The sequence below is a fragment of the Tiliqua scincoides genome, chromosome 8 (genome assembly GCF_035046505.1).
Source record: "Tiliqua scincoides isolate rTilSci1 chromosome 8, rTilSci1.hap2, whole genome shotgun sequence".
Taxonomy (NCBI): domain Eukaryota; kingdom Metazoa; phylum Chordata; class Lepidosauria; order Squamata; family Scincidae; genus Tiliqua; species Tiliqua scincoides.
The window spans coordinates 24,066,820-24,090,515 of NC_089828.1; the positions used below are offsets into that span (position 1 = coordinate 24,066,820).

The following is a 23,696-nucleotide window of genomic DNA, read 5'->3' on the forward strand; positions in this document are numbered from 1 at the left end:
TTATAGTGGCTCCCTATTATTCTCCTCCATTCAGGGTGAAGATTCTAGTCCTTGTGTTTAAAACTCTGGACATGTGTATCCTAGATTACATATGCATTTTTCTTTCCTTCTGTCTTACAGAAGGAAATTACAGACCACTTATGATCTACTCCCTCAGCCTCCTCTTGGTCCCAGCTCTGAACATCCTTTCCCGTCCCTCTTAGCTGCTCCTCTTCTCTCTTCCTCAAGCCTCCCTCTGTTGGTTTCTCAGTCTTCTTTTTTTTAAAGCAACAACTTTGCTTAAGGAATTTCATCTCAATTTTCCTGAGATGACGGTGTGGCTACGTAAAAGCATTGGCTACTACCCCTTAGGCACCAGGCAAAGTCTGTCCTGTTCACGGACAGCAGATGAACTCCTGCACAGCCTAACAACCTTTCTAAAGCTGCTGTGGGTTGGGATGTGGGTTGTAAGAGAGTGCAAGTCCCATCCCCGCCCCCAGTGCTGTGCTCATTCTACCAGCGATGTGCGGCATAGGAATGGAAGATGCAACAGTGACGCCCCATTGGGGCTCTTCGAAAAGCGCTGCCACCACTGCTGAAGCTGTGAATGTGAGAACACGCACAAGCCACATACTTTGAGTGGCTGGAGTGCATGGGTTGTGTTTGTGTGATCACAGCCATGGAGGTGGCAATGGCGGGCCTTTTCAAAGAACTCTGGTGGAGCGGTTCTGCCTCGCTTTCTGTCCCCCACACCGCACATCGCTGCACGTCCACCATTGTGGACAACAAAGCAAAAAGCATGCTGTTTCCTCTGGTACTTGAGAGACAGTTGGCTGTTCTAAACTGGCCAGATTATTTTATGCAGTGTGGGAAGTGTGTTTCCAAGGAGCATTTTTCTGCTGCTTTGTGACCTTTTGATTTGCAATTGCATTAGGATGCATGCTTGGACAGGTCGTGGAAGCACATCCATCCATCTCCCTTTTGACTCCTGTTCCGCTGTAGTTATTGCTTGCTGGTTTTTAATTTCCAGAGAGGGGTGGTGGTGGTGAAGGTGATGATGATGTTGATTTTCAAATAGTTTTAAATCAGAATGCCTGTTTATTTGGTCACAGATAATAGACTAGGGGTCCAATCCTATCCAGCTTTCTAGCACCAATACAGCCACAATGTAGCCCAAAAGTGAGGGAACAAAAGGTGCTTTACCTTGAGGAAGGCTCTGTGGCTGCCCTACCCCCCAACTGCAAGATGCAGCACAATTGTCAATTTTAATACCTTGTCGGTATACCATGAGATGAAAAGTGTTGAAAACCACTGGATGTCCTTGTATAGCTGAGAGGACTAGCCCTCAGCCCATGGGCCACATCTAGCTCCAGGAGCAATTTTATCTGCCTCTACATGCTCTGCTGTAGCAGTCCATCCAAATTCCAATCAAGTTACTAGTAAAGAATTCAGTGTCCATTTTTGTTTTTGCAAGAGGGAAATACCGTATTGCCAAGTTGTCAGAAGCAGAGATAATGGTCCAACCTTGTTATATATGGATTTTTTTATACACAGATTTGACTCAACACTAATGGCCACTGCAAATGAGAAGAAATGTGCTGATCCCTGGAGAAGGGGAAAAATTCACTCCTTTAAAATGCTTTTCTTACTGTTGTAGAGATTTTTATCTCAGTTTGATGAGAAGGGCCCTTTAAATTAAAGGAAAACAGTTCTGTAAATAGTTAGAGAGAAAGCAGCCAGCTGACAATCCATCAATCATTCTCTCTCCAAGCGACCCCCTCCTTTGCCCCTTAGAAAGATAATCCTTTCTAAGCCTGAGGAGAGACACTGATTGTTGAATTGTCATCTTCATGACTCTACCTTAATATCACAAAGGTCAGCAAGGCTGTTTTTAAATCATTTGAGCAAAGAGACTTTGTTTTTTAAATTGATTTGCTATAGTGCGATTTAGTGAGTTCTAGGAACAGAACGCACACGAATAATGAGACACAACCTGTATTTAATAGGTGAACCTTACATTTCTGTTTTGGATTTTGTATGTCAAATCTGTAAGAAATACAACAGGACCTTCTTGATGGTGGTGCCAAAGCTATGGAATGTCATTAACTTGGGACACTCTATGTGGGCCATCCATTGAGCTAAGACCAGAATTCTTTAAATTCTCACTAGTTGAAATTTCAGTTTTGTCGATGAGAGTACAGTTGTATAAATGTTACATTGCAGATTATTGGTGGAAGGTAACTCTACTTTTATCCTCACATCAACCCTGTGAGGTAGGTTAGGCTGGGAGATAATGACTGATCAACCAGTAAGCTTCACAAAAAAGCTATGCAGTCAGACAGCCAGCAGCAGGGTGGGGGCTATCCAGTGTTTTGCATCGAGTGCCACATGTATGATTATATGCCTCTGGGGCATAAGTCATGGGTGTGTCCTCGATGCAAGGAGCTCCAGGCTCTCAGGGAACGCGTCCGCTCCCTTGAAGCCTTGGTGGCCGACCTGGAGAAGCGCAGGCAGCCAGAGGAGGACCGTGGGGAGACTTCTGGGGACGATCAGGCTTCGTCCCAACCTCAGGCGTGCAGCTCCTCGGCTGCCCGGGTGGGAAGTCTCGGGACTGGAGGACGTCATCCTGGAGAGGAGGGAAACAATCCCCTAGGGGGGATCCCTTCTCCAGGGGATGGGCCCGTATCCGAGCGCACTCGGGATACTCCTCGGCGGGAGGGGGGTCGTGGGCTTCTTGTAGTGGGGGATTCGATTATTAGAAACATAGAGAGGGGGGTTTGCGACGGATGTGAGGACCGCATGGTGACTTGCCTGCCTGGTGCGAAGGTTGCGGACATCACTTCTCGTCTAGACAGGCTGGTAGACAGTGCTGGGGGAGAGGTAGCGGCTGTGGTGCATGTCGGCACCAACGACGTGGGCAAGTGTAGCTGGGAGGTCCTGGAGGCCAAATTTAGGCTTTTAGGCAGGAAGCTGAAAGCCAGGACCTCAAAGGTAGCGTTCTCTGAAGTGCTACCTGTTCCACGCGCAGGGCCAGCTAGGCAGGCGGAGATCAGGGGTCTCAATGCGTGGATGAGACGGTGGTGTAGGGAGGAGGGGTTTAGATTAGTTAGGCACTGGGGAACGTTTTGGGACAAGCGGGGCCTGTACAAGAGGGACGGGCTCCATTTGAACCAGAATGGAACCAGACTGCTGGCGCATAACATTAAAAAGGTGGCAGAGCAGCTTTTAAACTGATCCCTGGGGGAAGGCCGACAGGAGCCGAGGGGCATCCGGTTCGGGACTCCTCATCCCTATGGGATGAGGATGGGGAGGTTAGAGAACAACAAGACAAAGGCAGGGTAGGAGAAGAAATTGGGAAAGGTAGGGTGATGGGATGTGATAGACGGTTTGGCACAATGAGAGGATGCGGGGACAAAGGAGCGAATAAGCAGCCCATCCTGGGGCATTCCGTGTATAAATGCTTTTATGCGAATGCCCGAAGTCTACGAGCAAAGGTGGGAGAACTGGAATGTCTGGTGACAAGGGAAAATATTGACATAGTGGGCATAACGGAAACCTGGTGGAATGCGGAGAATCAGTGGGATACCGCAATCCCGGGCTATAAACTCTACAGGAGGGATAGGCAGGGGCGTGTTGGAGGTGGGGTGGCCGTTTATGTTAAGGAAGGGATAGAATCCAGCAAAGTAGAGATTGAAGGTGGGTCCGACTCCACCGTAGAATCTCTGCGGGTTAAATTACCAGGCTTGTGCAGCGATGTAATACTGGGGGCGTGCTATCGTCCTCCAGACCAGAAATCTGATGGGGACCTTGAAATGAGGAAACAGATCAGGGAGGTGACAAGGAGGGACAGGGTTGTAATCATGGGGGACTTCAATTATCCTCATATTGACTGGGTCAATTTGTGTTCTGGTCACGATAAGGAAACCGGATTTCTTGACGTGCTAAATGACTGTGGCTTAGATCAGCTAGTCACGGAGCCCACCAGAGGACAGGTGACTCTGGATTTAATTTTGTGCGGTACGCAGGACCTGGTTAGAGATGTAAACTTTACTGAGCCATTGGGGAACAGCGATCATGCTGCGATCCGTTTTGACGTGCACGTTGGGGGAAGAATACCAGGCAAATCTCTAACAAAAACCCTTGACTTCCGACGGGTGGACTTCCCTCAAATGAGGAGGCTGGTTAGAAGGAGGTTGAAAGGGAGGGTAAAAAGAGTCCAGTCTCTCCAGAGTGCATGGAGGCTGCTTAAAACAACAGTAATAGAGGTCCAGCAGAGGTGTATACCGCAAAGAAAGAAGGGTTCCACTAAATCCAGGAGAGTGCCCGCATGGCTAACCAGCCAAGTTAGAGAGGCTGTGAAGGGCAAGGAAGCTTCCTTCCGTAAATGGAAGTCTTGCCCTAATGAAGAGAATAAAAAGGAACATAAACTGTGGCAAAAGAAATGTAAGAAGGTGATAGGGGAGGCCAAGCGAGACTATGAGGAACGCATGGCCAGCAACATTAAGGGGAATAATAAAAGCTTCTTCAAATATGTTAGAAGCAGGAAACCCGCCAGAGAAGCGGTTGGCCCTCTGGATGGTGAGGGAGGGAAAGGGGAGATAAAAGGAGACTTAGAGATGGCAGAGAAATTAAATGAGTTCTTTGCATCTGTCTTCACGGCAGAAGACCTCGGGCAGATACCGCTGCCCGAACGGCCCCTCCTGACCAAGGAGTTAAGTCAGATAGAGGTTAAAAGAGAAGATGTTTCAGACCTCATTGATAAATTAAAGATCAATAAGTCACCGGGCCCTGATGGCATACACCCAAGGGTTATTAAGGAATTGAAGAATGAAGTTGCAGATCTCTTGACTAAGGTATGCAACTTGTCCCTCAAAACGGCCATAGTGCCAGAAGATTGGAGGATAGCAAATGTCACGCCTATTTTTAAAAAGGGAAAGAGGGGGGACCCGGGAAACTATAGGCCAGTCAGCCTAACATCCATACCGGGTAAGATGGTGGAATGCCTCATCAAAGATAGGATCTCAAAACACATAGACGAACAGGCCTTGCTGAGGGAGAGTCAGCATGGCTTCTGTAAGGGTAAGTCTTGCCTCACAAACCTTATAGAATTCTTTGAAAAGGTCAACAGGCATGTGGATGCGGGAGAACCCGTGGACATTATATATCTGGACTTTCAGAAGGCGTTTGACACGGTCCCTCACCAAAGACTACTGAAAAAACTCCACAGTCAGGGAATTAGAGGACAGGTCCTCTCGTGGATTGAGAACTGGTTGGAGGCCAGGAAGCAGAGAGTGGGTGTCAATGGGCAATTTTCACAATGGAGAGAGGTGAAAAGCGGTGTGCCCCAAGGATCTGTCCTGGGACCGGTGCTTTTCAACCTCTTCATAAATGACCTGGAGACAGGGTTGAGCAGTGAAGTGGCTAAGTTTGCAGACGACACCAAACTTTTCCGAGTGGTAAAGACCAGAAGTGATTGTGAGGAACTCCAGAAGGATCTCTCCAGACTGGCAGAATGGGCAGCAAAATGGCAGATGCGTTTCAATGTCAGTAAGTGTAAAGTCATGCACATTGGGGCAAAAAATCAAAACTTTAGATATAGGCTGATGGGTTCTGAGCTGTCTGTGACAGATCAGGAGAGAGATCTTGGCGTGGTGGTGGACAGGTCGATGAAAGTGTCGACCCAATGTGCGGCGGCAGTGAAGAAGGCCAATTCTATGCTTGGGATCATTAGGAAGGGTATTGAGAACAAAACGGCTAGTATTATAATGCCGTTGTACAAATCGATGGTAAGGCCACACCTGGAGTATTGTGTCCAGTTCTGGTCGCCGCATCTCAAAAAAGACATAGTGGAAATGGAAAAGGTGCAAAAGAGAGCGACTAAGATGATTACGGGGCTGAGGCACCTTCCTTATGAGGAAAGGCTACGGCGTTTGGGCCTCTTCAGCCTAGAAAAGAGACGCTTGAGGGGGGACATGATTGAGACATACAAAATTATGCAGGGGATGGACAGAGTGGATAGGGAGATGCTCTTTACACTCTCACATAATACCAGAACCAGGGGACATCCACTAAAATTGAGTGTTGGGCGGGTTAGGACAGACAAAAGAAAATATTTCTTTACTCAGCGCGTGGTCGGTCTGTGGAACTCCTTGCCACAGGATGTGGTGCTGGCGTCTAGCCTAGACGCCTTTAAAAGGGGATTGGACGAGTTTCTGGAGGAAAAATCCATTATGGGGTACAAGCCATGATGTGTATGCGCAACCTCCTGATTTTAGGAATGGGTTAAGTCAGAATGCCAGATGTAGGGGAGAGCACCAGGATGAGGTCTCTTGTTATCTGGTGTGCTCCCTGGGGCATTTGGTGGGCCGCTGTGAGATACAGGAAGCTGGACTAGATGGGCCTATGGCCTGATCCAGTGGGGCTGTTCTTATGTTCTTATGTTCTTATGTTCACAGTTGAGTGAGGTTTTGAACAAATTCAACACTGTAGTCTCTCTCTCTCTCTCTCTCTCTCTCTCTCTCTCTCTCTGAAAATGACATGTCCTGAATAATAGCTTCATGCTTGAAAACTTTGCTTTGACTACCTTATAGAGCAGTGTTGCTCAAACTGTGGATCGTGAACCATTTTCAGGTGGTTCCCCATTCATTTCAATATTTTATTTTTAATATATTAGACTTGATGCTACCATGATATGCAACTGTATTTGGGCTGTACTTTTAACAGGCTACTCTGTATATGCTTTTAACAATGATAATAAATAGGACTGACTCCTGGGTAAGTGTGGGTAGGATTGAAACATAGGATTGTTAAAAAATTTTCCTACTTGATGATGTCACTTCCGGCCATGACATCACTTCTGGTAGGTCCTAACAGATTCTCATTCTAAAAAGTGGTTGTTGGTGCTAAAAGTTTGAGAACCACTGTATAGAGCAATCCTAAGCAGGTCTACTGAAAATTCAGCCCAACTGAGTTTAATGGGACTTACTCCCAAATAAGTATGTATAGGATTGCAGCCTTTAAGGGTTTTTAAAAGAACATATACCATGAAGTCAGCAAGATGTGTGAACATATCAGATCCAATAAGCTGAAGTAAGCGGTTACCTGCAAGGCTTTTATTTACTTTGTGAAACTTCATCCTGCCTTTCTGCTCAACCAAGTTGCCAAGGAGCTAACATCATTAGACCATAAACATGCAAAGAAATAACAGCATCAACAAGTTAGTCAATAATAAAGAACTGCAGAAACCATATAAATAAGGAAGACCCTCATATCAGCTCAAACTGTCTATGAGCTAAAGTCTTGCTTAAACAGAAGATTCTACAGGAGCTAACAAAACCAAACCAAAATGCCAGAGGAAGTGGATCCTAGGCACTGTAACAGAGAAGGTCTTCTTCTCACATTTCTGCCAACTAAACATTTGAAGCTGACTGGGCATATAGGAGGGCTACGCCAGTTAACCTCACCAGATGGACAGTTTTGTATGTCTGCTGTTATTAATATGGCACCATCAGTATTCATGGTGTATTATAGACTGATGCCCCAGTCCTAACTAAATCTTCCCTGTACATGCATGTGTGCCAAGGAGGTGCCCTCTGCAAGGGAGGGCTGTCTCGGAGGTCCCCTCAAGTTAAGGGAACCTCTGTTCCCTTACTATGGGGAAAGGCTTTGCTCTCACTATGTTTCTTCTTGGTTCTGCACCTGCTATTTTGCTGACACAGAATTGAGGAGCATAATGGCAGCGAAGAGAGATAGGATTCAGCCACACGAGTGTCACTTATCCCTCCCCACGGTCCCCCCACCCAGAAAGTGAGAGGAAATGTGTAGGATTGAACATAAGAGCTCTGCTGGATCAGGCAAAGGCCCGTCTAGTCCAGCTTCCTGTATCTCACAATGCCCCAACGGATACCTCAGGGAGCACACAGGACAACAAGAGGCCTGCATCCTGGTGCCACTCCCTTGCACCTGGCGTTATGTGGTAGCCTACTTCTAAAATAGGCTTGCACAAGCCCATCAGGTGATTGACCTGTGATGTAACCTCTGATGGACCTGTGAACCTCCAGAAATTTTTCCAATCCCCTTTTAATGGCGTGTAGGCCAGATGCCGTCACCACATCCTGTGGCAATAAGTTCCACAGATTAATTACAGGCTGGCTAAAGAAATATTTTCTTCTTTCTGTTCTAACTCCCCGAACACTCAATGTGAGTACATGTCCCCTGGTTCCAGTGTTGTGTGAGAGGGAAAAGAACATCTCTCTATCCACTCTACCCATCCCCCTCTTAATTTTGTACGTCTCAATCATGTCCCCTCTCAGGTGCTCTTTTTCTAGACTGAAGAGCCCCGAGCACTGTACCTTTTCCTTGTAAGGGAGGTGCCACATTCTGGTGCATCGCTGGGAGGTTCAGGCCATACCAGGTGAGGTGTACGGGGTGTGTGTGACACCACTGCTGCCCAAAATATTTAAAATATTGGCATTTTTGAATAATACCATCATGTTGTATATCATTTGATGTGTGGTTTCATGCAGAATGCAATGAAACAAACTGCATTGAAATATCACTATTCTATTAAAAGGTATAGCCAAGAAACCAGTAGCATGGGGCAACGGTGCATCACCATGCCCACCACCTGGGGCATTGCCCCTCCCACTGTGTGGGAGGAGGTCCATCATGGGGGTGACGCACTGGTCTCCCGCACTGGGTGACACAAACCCCAGTGTCGCCACTGAAGTGATGTCCATGCACTTATGAACCCGGTCTAATTCAGCTGCTCTTAAAAAGATGCATCTGCGTCGATGGCAGATGCACCTTTCAAGGAAGCAAATAGAGAAATATTCATATTTATTAGAGGTAAGAATCTGAGGCAGGTTCCTGAGAGGTTTGGTCATTCAGATAAGATGGGTCTTGTAAGCCTTTGGGAAGTGAGAAGAAAGCAAAATCCATTGTGATGCTGGAAGCAAAGAAGGTGAAATTGCCAGAGGCAAATTGTGAAAGTAAAAAAAAAAAAAAAACACCCACCCACACACCACATGTGTGGTGATGCAAAGATAAATAGAAGCGATACAGCAAGTCTTGCACATTCCATTTTGTAGCATCAGTGAAAATAATGGGGACACTTTGGGGAAGATCAGAGGCCGATATACAGACGCAGCTGCAATTAAAGGCTGAAAATGAACAATGCTAATTAGTAATCGGTGCACGCAACAACGGACACACTAGGCTGAGAATACGAATATGATTTTTTTTCTCCTTGGGTTGATCAGAGAAAGCCATAAACAGTGCACAAACTCCAATTACACACGACTGAGGCGCTAAGGGAGCCGTCTAAAGGGAGGCTGTCCGTGGTGCGTGCGTGAGCTGGGGAGCCGCGTTTTATGACACTCCAGTCCACATATTGAAAGCAGCCGCCAATAATAAGCCCAAGCAGCAGTCAAAATAATAAGGGGAATAAAGTGAGCCGAGGGAATGCTAAGCTGTTACTTGGCTGACACCGCTGTTGTCTAGGCCACTTAGCAACCGGCGAAGCATAAGATAAAAGTGAAAGATCAGATACTTAGAATAAAAAAGAAACTGCCAGAATTCAACATGAAGTTTCTTTTAAAAAAAAAAATGTTTACTAGGGAAGAGTGGATGCCTCCTGTTGGGTTTCAAAATTATTCTGTTGGCTCTGTTGCCGCACATTCAACTCTGCCTGTCTTCCTGTTTAGCTTGGAGAATTTCAAAAATTAATTTTGGAGTTGGCACATGCAGTTTGAGGCTGGTTTTCCATCCACCTATGGGCTCCAGGCTGTTTATGGGCTCCAGTTCTGCAGGAATCACCATGCTTAGAGCAATGCACAAGAAGGAATCCAGATGCAATGGCATGGTTGCATCTGGATTTGTGCTGTAAATAATCAGTGAGCATTGATTAAAACAGGAGTGAGAAGTCTTAAGCTTCTGGGTGCTACTCTTTTGCCAAGGCCTTGCTAGTTTCCAGCATGCAGTGGCAGCTTGGAGTGACAGAGCTAGCTAGAGAACAGTGTTTCTCAACCCGTGGCATGGGTACGACCAGTGGTACTTGAGGTAGTGTCTGGAGGTACTCGCTTGGCAGCAAGACCAGGAACGTAACAGTGGTAGTAGGCTCGGCTTGGCAGGTAGAGCTCCAAAGCATGCTTTTCCGTGCCCGAAGAAGCCCTCCTGCCCACCCTGACCCTCTTACTGGTGTTTGTCGTGTCGCGTTTGGTCTCCCAACTCAGAAGTAACTGGCGCCGATGTCATCGCCAATAATTTCTGGTGGTACTTCTAATAGGTGGGCCTTGTGAAGTGTTACAAATGGACAGATGTTGAGAAACACTGCTATAGAATAATTGGCCTGCACAATAATTAACATTTTTGGTTGTTTTTACACACACATACACACAGTGGCAAAACATTCCCACAGTTTGCATTCTGCTCAGTTTTCCACATCTACTTCAACAAGGCAGGTAGACGATTAAACAGAAAAACAATTCAGACTCCCACAGTGATAACAAGGGGAGAAGAAAGTTTTGGAGTGACTTTGGGCTATTGGTAAGTCCAGAGTAATCTTCAGATTGTCCCTGGATGAAACTGCAGCACATAAAACATAGATCTTGATACGATCGTGTGATTGCATCAAGATTCCCATTGAGATGGCATTTTACTGAGTGTGCCTATGTGCTACTGAGCATTAGTAGACAGCCAGGAGAAAACCTGAAAGCTGCAGTTAAGGCAGTGGGCTTCAAGGTGACTCCACTCACCTAGGCTGGCTGTTCACTGCCCTCACACAAAGAACTGAAAAAGTTCCCCCTACTGGCTGAGAATTTCATGGCTCCCCACCACATTGCCTAGAGCCCCTTGAGAGTTTCCTACAGCCTAACTCTATCACATGCTAAGAATGAAGTTTTCCTGCTGCATGCGCGCATGGAGAAACAGAGGGCTGCCTTTGTCATATATGTGGAATTGATTCCACTTTCCTTCATGGAAGGGACTTCTCTTTCCCGTAGGAAATGTGAATGAGAGTCCTCATTTGCATATTTGTAAATAAATTATCATGAGTGTGTGGAGAAATGCAGCTCTTTTGACCCAACAGATTTGGAGGAGGCATGGACCTGCCATGTTAGATTAAGAGAGAACCGAGTACATGAAATCGCACATTAAACGCACTGTGCAGATGGTGAAACCATCAGTGCATTTCTTGGGGGATATGATTCGAGAGACAGATATTTTGACACTGATTTATTCCGGGTACTAATGTCAAGCAATGTAGCTCCATTTCTGTGAGTAACTGGAGACCAACCTAAAATTAGTTCCCCTTGATTTATTGCTCAAGAAGAAATGATTGAAACACAGATGACAGAACCTTAGTAATGATTGGGGAAGATGTTGTCTCTAATGGCACGTGAAGTGTGTAATTTATTTTGCAGTGTGAAACTTTCCCCAGATATATGGCTTTTAAGAAGGAACTCAAATGTGTCACAGCACCAGCCGCAAGCAGTGATTCAGAGACTGATAGGGGTATAGATCCAGAAATATTGCATGCCTGAAATTCAGACGAAGTCCAGTCTGAAAAGAAAGAAAGCTTCAGTGGCAGACCTAGACTCTTTTGACCAGGACCATCCAAATCAGCCAGCTAAATGTAAGAGAGGAGACATGTAAGATACTAGGCCAGTAGACTGCAGCTGCAATCCTAACCACACTTTCATGAGAGTAAGCCCCATTGAACAAAATAGGACTTACTTTTGAGTAGACCTGGTTAGGATTGTGCCCTACCTCTTTAAGGCCTTCACTCTTCAGGCAGAAAAGTGGAACCCTGCAGTGGAGGGGTTTAAGGCTTCAATACACTCTGACCCGTTTTGGACCAACTTGTTCCCTCGCCACATAAGAACACAAGAATTGCTCTGCTGGATAAGGCTCAGGGCCCATCTAGTCCAGCTTCCTGTATCTCACAGTGGCCCACCAGATGCCTAAGGGAACACTCAGGACCACAAGATACTTACATCTCACTGCCACTCCCCTGCATCTGGCATTCTATTTACCCTTGCACCCCCAAATGAAGACACTAGACTGTGCTTGGGTTTAACTTGGGCCACTTTATTAAACACAAGTGTCCAATTTTTAACATATGAAACCTACTGAACACACCTTCCCTCCCTTGCCAGTCTGGGGTAGGCAAAAGTATTAATGTTGCTGATATTTGCAACCCATCTTGTGCATCTACAGCTGCCTAGTTCAGTAGTTCCCAAACTTATTTGGGTCACAACTCTCCCACAGCCTCTTCTTCTCAGCTTAACCAAGTGTCACCATCTTGAATTCACAAAATCCCGCAAGATCCAAGATGGTGGCACCCAAATCTCATGACATTTTGTGAGAACCATGATGGTGGGAGATCTTGGGAGATTTGGGCACCACCATCTTCAGTCTTGCGAGATTTTGCGAGATCCAAGGTGGTGGCACCCAGGAGAACAAGCAGGAGTGGCCACAGGGGACATTCTTCAATGCCCCTGTGAGTGTGTTGCAATGCCCTAAGGCATCATGAGGTACACTTTGGGAACCCCTGGCCTAGTTCCTCTATGAGCCTTCAAACATGGTCCAGATGTTGAGACAAAGGCAGCCTTATTTTCACAACACAATCCTGTGCATGCTTACTCCACAGCAAGTCTGATTAATTTCAATGGGGTTTACTCCAAAGAATGTGTGTATAGGATTGTGCTGTAAGGCTACTGAGCATCCAGTACAAGGCTCCAAGCCAGATAACTCTACTTTAAATCCCTTCCACTTTTGAGCAAGATTTGGGTAACCCTGCACTAAGATTATGTAAGGCCTCCTTTGTGCTATGCACCTTGTTGAAGTAAGGTGGAGCTCTCCATGGTCCTGAGGAATTTATCCTGGCCTTGAATCTGGTTTGTCTACTTGCTGCAGCTCTGCATTCCACTCCCTAACCCACCTGCTACCTGCTTTCAGCAGCAATCCCCAGCTGCAAAATTGTGCCAGGCAGGTTTGAGCCAGGTTAATAACAAAGCTGATGAGAAACTCAGCCTGTTCCAAGAAGGGACGTGTTTGATGGGGACGCCATCGTTCCGTTGGCCTTGGCTGGTGAATCTGGACTTCACTCACCAACATATGGATAAAAGGCTTTGCTTTTCTTCTCTGTTCCAAGGCCATCTGTTACTCTCCTTATTCTCTGCTTTACACTTGTTTTCTCTTATTATGATAATAACTGAAAATGAAGTTTTATTCTGATGTTGGGATCCTGGCATCAGGCTCAAGCTGCTGGCCTCTAAGATCTGGCTAATGTGAAGCTCAAAGCAAATGGAGTTTTCAGCACTGTTCCATATCTTCCAACAGTTGGAAGATGAAAACAGAGACATGTTCATCACAACTTTATGACAAGTCAGCGATCACTGCCCAAGCCTCCATCTATGGGTTCAAGGTTCTGTTTCATCTGCTACAGTCCTGTCCTCCATTGATTTAACAGCCAAGCCTCCTCTGTGTGTGTGGGTTAAAGATATAATAGAAAATCATAACCTACACTATGTTCTTAGCTGTTCAAAACACACCTCAGCAGTTACCATGCATGAAATGTCAGGCTGTGCACTGACTGCCACCTTAGTGTTCACGTACATGCCTTTACATGCATGCGCACTGGAGACACAATGTATCCACCACTTTTCCTTGATGTTTAAATGCTAGAGATTCTGGGATTTTGGCAGAATCCCTAAAGAATGACAACTCTAGCTACTCCCACTAGTAGGATATTCATAATGGTGTACATTTATTTTTATTTCTTTCTAGACCAGCATTTCTCAGCATTGGTCCTCTGCCATACCAGTTCACATGGTCCACCTATTGGAAGTACCACTGATATCATTGCCAGTTACTTCCAGATTAGGAGATCAGATATGACGCATTAAACACTGGTAAGAGGCTCAGGGTGGATGGGAGAGCTTTTTTGAGCAGGCGAAACATGCACGCTGGAGCTCTGCTCCTTAGCCAAGCCTCCTATCACTGCTTGTGTTGAGTTGCCGGTTTCACTACCAGGTGGTGGGGGTCTGGGGGTCCCGTGTGTACCAGCAGACGCCACTTCAAGTACCACAGGTGGTATGGATATCTCTAGTTGAGAAACACTATTCTAGGCCTTTTCATAAGTGTCGTCCCTACACTTGCTGACTTGGTGGCGCTTTTTATGTCCTTTTAGTTGCTCGCTTTTAAATTATGTGAAGTTTTTATTGTTTAGGTGGAAATTTTAATGTGAAAGGTGGGGTATAAAATAGTTTAGAAAGCTCTCCAAAAATTAAGAACAGGAATTTTTGAGGGACAAAGGTCAGAACATAGGATTGTCTCTAGTAAATTGTGGAAAGTTGTGGATTTACTAGTAAATCTAGTAAATCGTGGAAAGTTGGATCGTGAGCTAGTCCACTATGGGTGGCTGGTGTCGTGGCGGCTGGACAGCCTCCATATAACAGCTACTTCATGATAGAACAGTTCATGTTTCTTGCACAGAAGTGATATGGACAAATTAATGACAGAAAATGCCAAGTTACAGCACATTTTAAAGCCATGGAGAGATTTAAGGAGGGGTGTGATGTGATCATGAAATTTGGAAGTTCCATTTAGCTACCAAGGCTTATAGCTGTTGATAGATCTTTCCTCCATGAAGATATCATTTTAGAGAGGTGTGCTCTGACAAGACAAGCACTTCTCTCATCTTGCTTCCCTCCATTAACTTTTCTATATGTTTCCATGCTGAGTGAAATAGTCCAGCAGGATGACAGAGAAACTTGCATAGATCTCCAATAATTGTAGTCTACAATTAAAGATAAACTACCCCCAGAGTCTCCATTCTCACTTGTATGGATTTGTCGCCTGTTTGTTAGGATTCATTTGAAGCTATGAAAGTACATTGTGGTCTCTTGTAAATACATATTCTGGAAATGGAAGGCCTAAAAGCTAAAAAGCATTTGTTTAAAGTGCTGTCACTTCTCGCAGCACTTTTCAATTATATTTTTAAGAGGAACACATTTTGGAAAAAAACTCAGGCTAACCATTTTAGGCCTTTTGGTTAAGCTTCAATATTACAGAGAAGCAGATCTTGTTGAACTTGTTTTAAGCTCTCTCTCTCTCTCTCTCTCTCTCTCTCTCTCTCTCTCTCTCTGGATCTCACGGCTGGCTCTCTACCTCCTTTCCCTCCATTCTCCATGTCTGCTTAAAGCAACTCTCTTGCATAGCAACCCAATGTAAGCTGCAGCGTTAAAGCCAGAAAACTTCTGGCTGTGCATGGCTGTCTTGTGCATTGAACCACCAGGGCTACAAATGTGAGCCCTTCTTCTTCAAGGCTGGGGGGAAGGGAGAACTCTCTTTAAACCACGTGACTTGCAATCACGGAGGGCACTTATGTGCTACATCATATGAAGCTGTTTTTCTGAACCAGCAAGCCATAAATCACCTCCTGGTTTGGCCTTGGACAGAAACGGGCAGAAAGAGAGAAAGAAAGGCCAGAAACACTTTCTGCTTGGCCGGCGCAGACTGCACCTGGAGTCGCGCTGTTAGGGAGTAGGGATTAAGGCAAGGCTCTGCTGTCTATTTGGGCACCTGCATGGTGGTGGCTGAAAATGTTTAGGAAATTAGGAAAATATTTTGCCTAATGGGCAAGTTGAGAGCCAAATCTTGCCTCAACCATGAGCTTTCCAGTGGTCTAAGACAAGCTGCTTGTTCCTTCACTTAATAATAATAATGCTCACCTACCTTATGGGATTCTTTGAAGGAGGACTGGGGTATTGTAGCTGAAGCATTGTGAACATTCTGGTATGTTCAGCTCTCATTGTTGGTTTATTTAGTGCTATGGCACTTTGCAAAATAAAGGAGCTTACAGTTTAAGGCAGGAGTTCTGAAAGTATGCATTGCAGCACCTAAGGGCAGTGGTTCCCAAACCTAAAAGACCCACCTAAAAAAAAGTTTCACTTTACCAGCCACTCAAGCCTCTATGGTTATAATGGTGATCGGGAAGCAGTGCTCCCCCGAGTAGCAGGTTGTTTAACCTTTCATGCGCATAGCCTAATCTGCCCTGCTAGTTTTGTAACCCACCAAAATTTGGTCATGAGCCCCTGGTGGGCCACAGACCCACCATTTGGAAACCACTGTCTTAGGGCATCGTGGCACGCTCACAGAGGTTCCATGGGATGTCCCTGGTTGCCCCTCCTACAAGATTTTGTGAGATCCAAGATGGCAGCACCCAGCTCAAGCTGGGAAAAAGAAGCTGCAGGGACAATGTGAGCCAGGTAAGGGCCCAATCCTATCCAATTTTCCAGTGCTGGTGCTGCTGTACCAATGGGGTATGTACTGCTTCCTGTGTTGGGGAGGCAGTCTTGGAGGCCTCCTCAAGGTATGGGAACATTTGTTCCCTTACCTTAGGGCTGCATTGCGGCTGCACCAGTGCTGGAAAGTTGGATAGGATTGGGCCCTAAGTTGGGAACCACTGGTCTAAAGGTTTGGCACAGGGGAGATAACACAGGAAGAAAAGAGAAATAAAGGCAGGTAAACAGGAGAAGAATATATATTTCCATTACATGGGGTATTGGGACTAAGGGGTTGTACCAAAGGCTGATGGATCTCATAACAGTTTTTATAGTGTTTGTTGGTGTTACTTTTTCATGTCTCATAATAATTAGGCATTCCTGCTGTCCTTCATCTTTAGCCTGGTTTAAAGGGGTTAATTCCCCCCCACACACACACACACTGCTGCCCCATTTCCTGCTTTCTTGTCAAAAACCTTACCTTTTCCCACTCTGCTCTTCCAGCCATGTTTCCAGAGGAGGGATGGAAGCAGAAGCCTGTAATCCGTCAAGACAAACTGAGAAGGGGGAGCTAGAGGGAAAGGATCTCCTGCCAGCATGTAATCATCCAGTGCCACTCTAGATGCTGCTACAGGGGAGGGTGATATCTACCTGGAGCTTTCCTTTACATGGCAAACCATCCGTGGTTGGGACAAGAACAGCATTAAGCAGAAAAACCCATCCTTTCTCCTTTCTCCAGCACAGTCTTTGGCACCCTAACCCTCTTGCTTTGAAGAGGTGGAATGTAACCTGTAGTTTTGGCTGAGGCCCCAGAAAGAGAACTAGCTAGCAACTCTAGCTGTGCACATGAATACAATTACAATCTAGATAACCCAAGAGGCAAAAGCAGGATTTACTGGGAAAAGTGCAAGGAAATACAGTCTGCCAGTGGCGTCAATACGGGGATGCAGGTGGCGTGGGCCACACCGGGTCTCACTGATGATCTTGTTTTTGCCCCTTGCTGGTGAGAACATGAAGCAACTAAGCCTGGAGTGGGCTGAAGAATGGAGACTGGAGGTGTGTGTGTGTGTGTTCACACCTATCCTATTCACAACAATCCTAAGTGTGGGTAGGATTGTTAAAAATTTCCTGCTTGACGATGTCACTTCCGGTCATGACATCACTTCCGGTTGGTCCTGACAGATTCTCATTCTAAAAAGTGGGTCCTGGTGCTAAATGTGTGAGTTAATCTGGCCTAAATCTTAATCTTGCACTTGACAATCCCTATTTTCTTATATATTAGTTTTAAAAGCTACCAAAGGTCTCGTACAGAGGCCATACAGATGAATGGATATGAGTATGAATATTCTCACTCAACTTGCAGCACTGCTATTGAGCAGGAAGAATACGGGCAGATTTCTTACTTGAGTTTGCAGTTCTCTGGACTGGGCTGGCTGTAAATATGTTGTCTTCCTTTTCAGTATTCATTAATGTGGACAAACAAGGTTGAAAGCAAAAAAAAAAAAAAATGCCCGGACCTTATCAGGCTATCGCCTTCCCTACCTCCTGCTGATTCTTGCAATGTGTGTTCAACGGGCTGCTCTTTCTCTCCCTTCCAGATAACCTTTTTCATGCTGCTGTCGGCGGTCTGTGTCATGCTGAACTTGGCTGGTTCTATTCTCTCCTGTCAGAATGCTCAGCTGGTGAACTCCTTGGAAGGTTGTCAGTTGGTGAGTAATGGAAACCATGTCTTCAGATAAAAATGCAAAACCAATTAATATGTTTCATGGCGGGGGGAGGGAAGGGAATGGTTGAAACCAGGGGAGAGCATGTCCCTTTTTATCATGAAGTTGTTAGGTCACCTTACCAGGCAGCTCTTATGGATGCAAATAGGGAAAACCATGGATGTCAAAGTAGTTGGTGGGGTTGGCAGTACCCATCTTTTGGGTGACAGGCTGTGACAGATGACGCACAATGCACCTGCCCCTGGTTCTTCCCAAATAGACTCAGAATCAACCAAGCTGTCTCCACCTCTAATACTGAGAAACAGTTTGGCTTATTCTGAGCCAATACAGGTGGGCCCCGATATCCGCAGAGCTAATATCCGCAGTTTCAATTCTCTGCTGTTCCGGAGGATACTGGGAATGCCCTTTAAAAAGGTAAGGAAAGTGAAGGAAATTGCCAAAAAAATAGCTGTGCCTACTGCAGTATGGCAAAACTGCTTCGTTTTCAGGGCTGCAGTCAGTTTTCCAAGCTGCCTGCAGCCTCTTCCCGGTCATGCCAAGACTCCTCTTTTCAATCAATGTCATCCCAGAATGCATCGCAATCAGGAGGAGAATGCATCGCAATATATTCTGGGGTGACACTGAGTGTAAAGAGGAGCAACAGCAGGACCAGGAGGAAGCTGTAGGCAATTTGGGAGACTGCTGCAGCCCTGAAACTGCAGCAGTTTTGCTGTGCTACAGTAGGTACAGCTATTTTTTGCCTTTTCCTTTTCCTACCTTTCTAAAGGGTGCCCCTAGTATCTGTGGATTCACAGTATCTATGGGGTGGGGGGGGGGTCCAGAACAGAACCCCCTTAGACACACCTGTATAAGTAAAATTGGACCTCGTCACACATCTCCGATTGGGCATGTGATGGGATTCATTCTCTTCCTCATCCCCCACTTATCCTCCCATCCATTCTTCTACCTTCCTACAAACCGCTAACCATCAGCAAGCAACATACAACCTGACCTGAGCTGTCAGTAACTAGCCAGAAAGAGATCTTGGGAGTTGTCATGGAGAGCTCAGTGAAAACTTTAACCCAGGCAAAATTCCATGCTAAAGATAATTAGGTTAGGGATTGAAAATAAAGCTGTTAATATTATTGTGGCCGTATGTAAATCTACAGAGAGGCCACATTAAAAATATTGCGTAGATTTCCGAACTTATGGAATTTGCTGCACAAATATGTGGTGATAGCCACTAATTTAGCTGGCTTTAGATGGGCATAAGATAAATTTGTGAAGTCTTGGCCATATGCTCCCTCCAGATTCAGAGACAATATGCTTTCAAATCCAAGTAGCAGGAGAACAGTGGTGGGAGGGGAGCATGCCTTCTTCTCCTGCTTGTGGGGTTCCCAGAGGTATCTGACTGGGCAATTGTGGAATCAGGTTGCTGGACTGGATGGGACTGGGTGGATCCAGCAGCACTCTTGTTTTGTTCTAAACATTCACAAAATGACATTTCTCAACGCTCCTGGCTCGCAGTGTCAAACACTTGTGGTGGAGAGGAAAAAATTTTCTAGCAACTGGCTGTGAATTAACAGAAGATATGCAGGCAAGATTCACAAGTGGGGGAGAAGGGTTGGGGAATTGCATATGGGTGGAGAATAGAGACTGTGTTCTTCTCTGGATTGGATTAAAATCCACATCAGAGATGAACTTGGATGTGACATTACTTGTATTTAAGATAAGGATTACAAGTCACAGAAAACCCCTATTACAAGCCATGAAACTTGTAGACCTCACTAGTGGCACAATACTGTTTCTGGATGCTAAGAAAGAGAAGTATTGTGGGGAATCTATTGCTTGTGTAAGGACATTGTGAATTTGAGCATTCATGATTAATGAGCATTGTGAACACTCATAATGAATGAAAGAAATGTCTACGTACAAAAGCATCCACTCTAAAGAGACTCCAGTATTGATTATTTTTCTGATGCATTTCCTCATTTGTTTGCTAGAACAGCAGCAGCTTACAGGATCAGAATTGGCTGGCATCTAAATCACACATTGCTGTTGTGATGGTGAAGCTTACAGCCTCTGGTGCTGGTTGGCAGTGTTGGTGTGATAACACATAGTGTTCCGTCCCACCGTCTTAGGGAACAAAGCTGTCAGAATGTTCACAGGCCGCTTCCTATGGAGGGAAGGGGGGAAGCTGACTGGTTATTAACATCTCACACAGTTCCAAGAATGTCTTGGTGGGGCAGGCTGACTTGTTGTTATATCATACAGCAGCTGAAGACAAACGGATGTGGATCTGACCACTGCTTGGATTGGAGATTCCCCTGAGAAATCCATATATTCTTGACTATAGGGTTGAAGAAAGGTGGAGTGTAAAGAAAATAAGTGGAAGAGTTCTAAGGAAGCTAAGGGTTTGGGAGCCCAAAGGCAAAGTAGTCAAAGGAAGCATACAGATCATACAGTGGACTGAGAAGGAGGAGACCCACGGAAAGAATTTATTTATTAGCGTATGGCAGGGGTGTCCAAAGTTTTTGGCAGGAGGGCCACATCATCTCTCTGACACTGTGTCGGGGGCCGGGGGAAAAAAGAATTAATTTACATTTAAAATTTGAATAAATTTACATAAGTTTACATAAATGAATATATTAAAGATGAATTAATGAAGGCCTTGCAATAGCACAAGGCCTATAAAAGGCCTTGCACAAAGCAAGGCTGGCCTTTCCTATGCTGCCACTACTGCATCACAGACGTGAAACAGCAAGCAGTGGAGGAAGCCCTCATCCCACAGCTCATGTGAGAGGTCAAACAGTCGCCCTCATACTGAGAGCAGTTGCGTTGGGCCAGTGGGGGCTCCAGCAAGTCTCTAGAGGGCCAGAGGCTCATTGGAGAATGGGGGCTCCCTGAGGGCCACATTGGGAGTCCTCGAGGGCCACAAGTGGCCCTAGGGCCAGGGTTTGGGCACCCCTGGCGTATGGCATATAATACATGGACTATGGAACGAAGAAAATGGCAGAGGCAAAAATAATTAAAAGTGGGCCCTCCTTATCCATAGATTTGGAACCCATGGATTTGACTCTCCGCAGGTCCCAACCCACATCTGGATGTTATGAGGCACAAAGAGGTCGCACACAGCCTCCGCGTGCCTTAGAAGGCCTCCCAGAAGTTTCTGGGAGGCACTTCTGGTTCGACGAAAAACCGCATGTGACTTCTGCACCTCAGAACAGAACAGATGGCACTTCCAGTCATGCCTGTAGGTCCTCTGATGGCCCTCCACCTATGGATTCAATTATCCACATGTTTAAGTATCCGCAGGGAGTCCAGGGACAGGTCCTCCACCAATACTGAGGTTCAGCCTGGATTATTTTACTCATTTCCTATATTTATATATCTCTTTTCAGTCACAAGTACACTGGAACAGCTTACACACATTAAAAATGATAGAACCACCGTGAAAATAAAATGTAAAATCTATGTGAGCATAAAAAGTAGCAGTGAATCATATTTTTCCATGTTTCTCCAGGACTGATTATAGTGTGACACAAAAAGCCTTGCTAAACAGTGTTTTTCACACATCATTTGAAGATGGGAAAGAAGAGGCCAGCCCAAGTGCCCATGGTAGAGTTTCTAGAGCTCCAGGCCCACTGCTGAAAAGTCTTTCTGAACTGTTTTCAGTGGTAGCCCCACACTGAACACATTACAGTAGTCTAACCTGGATGTGATTAGTTTATGTAGAACCTAGGCAACTTAGGAGCCAGATCCATAGGTCAAGGTTTCTAGTCATTCAGACATGCATGTTTACAGGGAAGTAAGTCCCACTATATTCGGTAAATATGTTTAGCCCATATATTTCTTTCTGGTCCATCTCTCAGTTAAAAGCATAATCTCTTATTACAGGAAAAGGTGACCCCCTTTTTTATTTTTAATAACATGATACAAGTAATACAAGGAACGGACTGAGCTAAGTCTAGCGCCTGCGCGCTGGAACCAGACCAGTTGTCCCGCCCCTTCAGGCCAGCCAGCCAATCAGCTGGCAGCAAAACCTTGCTGCCGGCTGAATAGGGTTCAGGCATGGCAATCATTGCTAGCGTGCCATACAGGCGCGCTAGCAGCCCCAATACAAAACGTTATCTATAAGAGAAAGGAAAAAAAATTACAAAGAATCTATGCATAGATATCTAAAAAAGGTTTCCAAATATCAAGGAATTTATCAATACGAAATTGTCTTCTGTATAAAACAGATTCAAATATAGATAGAACCAGGAGATCCGGAGGTGAGGAAGCAGCGTATTAGTCATCTCCATGGCAAATGAGACCCTCAGTCATGGGTGAAAACACGCAAAGGCTTCAAGGCTTCAATAATGCTGCAAACATTATTACACTTTAATCAGGGGTCCACTTGGTCTTTTAATGTAATGAGATGTGTAAATTGGTAGGATGAAGGTTTTGGAAATATAATCCAGGACGGGGAGTGGAAACCAGAAGGAAATTACAGAATCAATCAAATCTGTTTTGCTAAGGGCTTCTTTTTGTGGACCCAAAGCAGTAAACATTAGCTGTAGAGGAGAGTTTTATTGATTCAGACTTAAAAATGGAAACTCTAAATATAATTAATACCTTTTAATAGTCGCAAATGAGAAATTAGGAATATTAAACCCTGGGAAATGGTGCTTCCTTTTGTACGGTGCCATCTAGTTATAGCTTTTCCATTTTTCTCTGCTTGTAATTTTAATTAAAAGTTGACTCTCTTACTGCATTCCCTTTTTTCCCTTTGACTGTTTTTTATTGCAATTAATGTATTTGTCCTCCTTGAATGTGAATGCCGTCACACACACACACACACACACACACACCCCTGTCCCTCTATGGAGCACATTTGAATGCATAGCACTCACTCATGGCAATCAGGTCTGCATCTGTTTAAGACCAGCTAATGGTGTGAATGCATCTGGTAAAGCTCTAGCAATTTGAGTCAGAAGACAGAAGCTCTGGCATAATGAGCCACTCTGTTTTTGCATTTCAATCGGATGATCTGTTTGCTACTCTGTGCTTACGGCTCTTTTTGAAATGGATCCCAGAATGCCTCCAAAATGTTGTCCTCCACCTAGAAGGGAAGGCAGTAAACATAACATTCTTGGGATATGACTCGGATGATCTGTTTGCTACTCTGTGCTTACGGCTCTTTTTGAAATGGATCCCAGAATGCCTCCAAAATGTTGTCCTCCACCTAGAAGGGAAGGCAGTAAACATAACATTCTTGGGATATGACTTTGTGGCCATGAGGATGTTTAGACTTTTAGCCTCTTTAAATGCTTCAGAGGACAACTTCTTAAAAATGCAGAACATAAAATCAAGAAAACATGACAAATAACCCTGATGATCGGAAGTTCACCCCAGTCTCTCCCCAACTTAACTCTGACCATAAGTCAACCAGCCCAAGCACAAAAGTCGACCTACACATTCAGAAATATTATGTGATCCAGCTCTTCCTAGAACAAACCTTCAAAGTGGCAGAATGGTAGAGGAGGGAGACAAAGAGAATGCTAACAGGAAGCAGGAAGCTTCCTGCTTCTCACACTCCTCCTCTAGCATTCTGTAACAGGAAGGGCTGCAAAGGAAGATAGATAAGTAATGAACATGTGGGGGAAAGAGAACAGCAAATAACTAAAACCACAGATCTGGCATCTGCTGATATAGGGGGATGTTTGTATGCCATCTTAGCAATACC

The 23,696-nt window shown here is 45.2% G+C and overlaps 1 protein-coding gene across 1 annotated transcript in view; it reads left to right on the top strand.

Annotated features, from left to right (window-relative positions):
• Positions 1–17,863: 17,863 nt before the first annotated feature.
• Positions 17,864–23,696, top strand: part of ENTREP2 (endosomal transmembrane epsin interactor 2) — a 111,782-nt gene continuing 105,949 nt past the window's right edge. Inside the window, exon 1 of the mRNA XM_066636331.1 lies at positions 17,864–17,974. Coding sequence (XP_066492428.1) covers positions 17,876–17,974 — 99 coding nt within the window. The 5' untranslated portion in view covers positions 17,864–17,875. The remainder of the gene's footprint in view (positions 17,975–23,696) is intronic.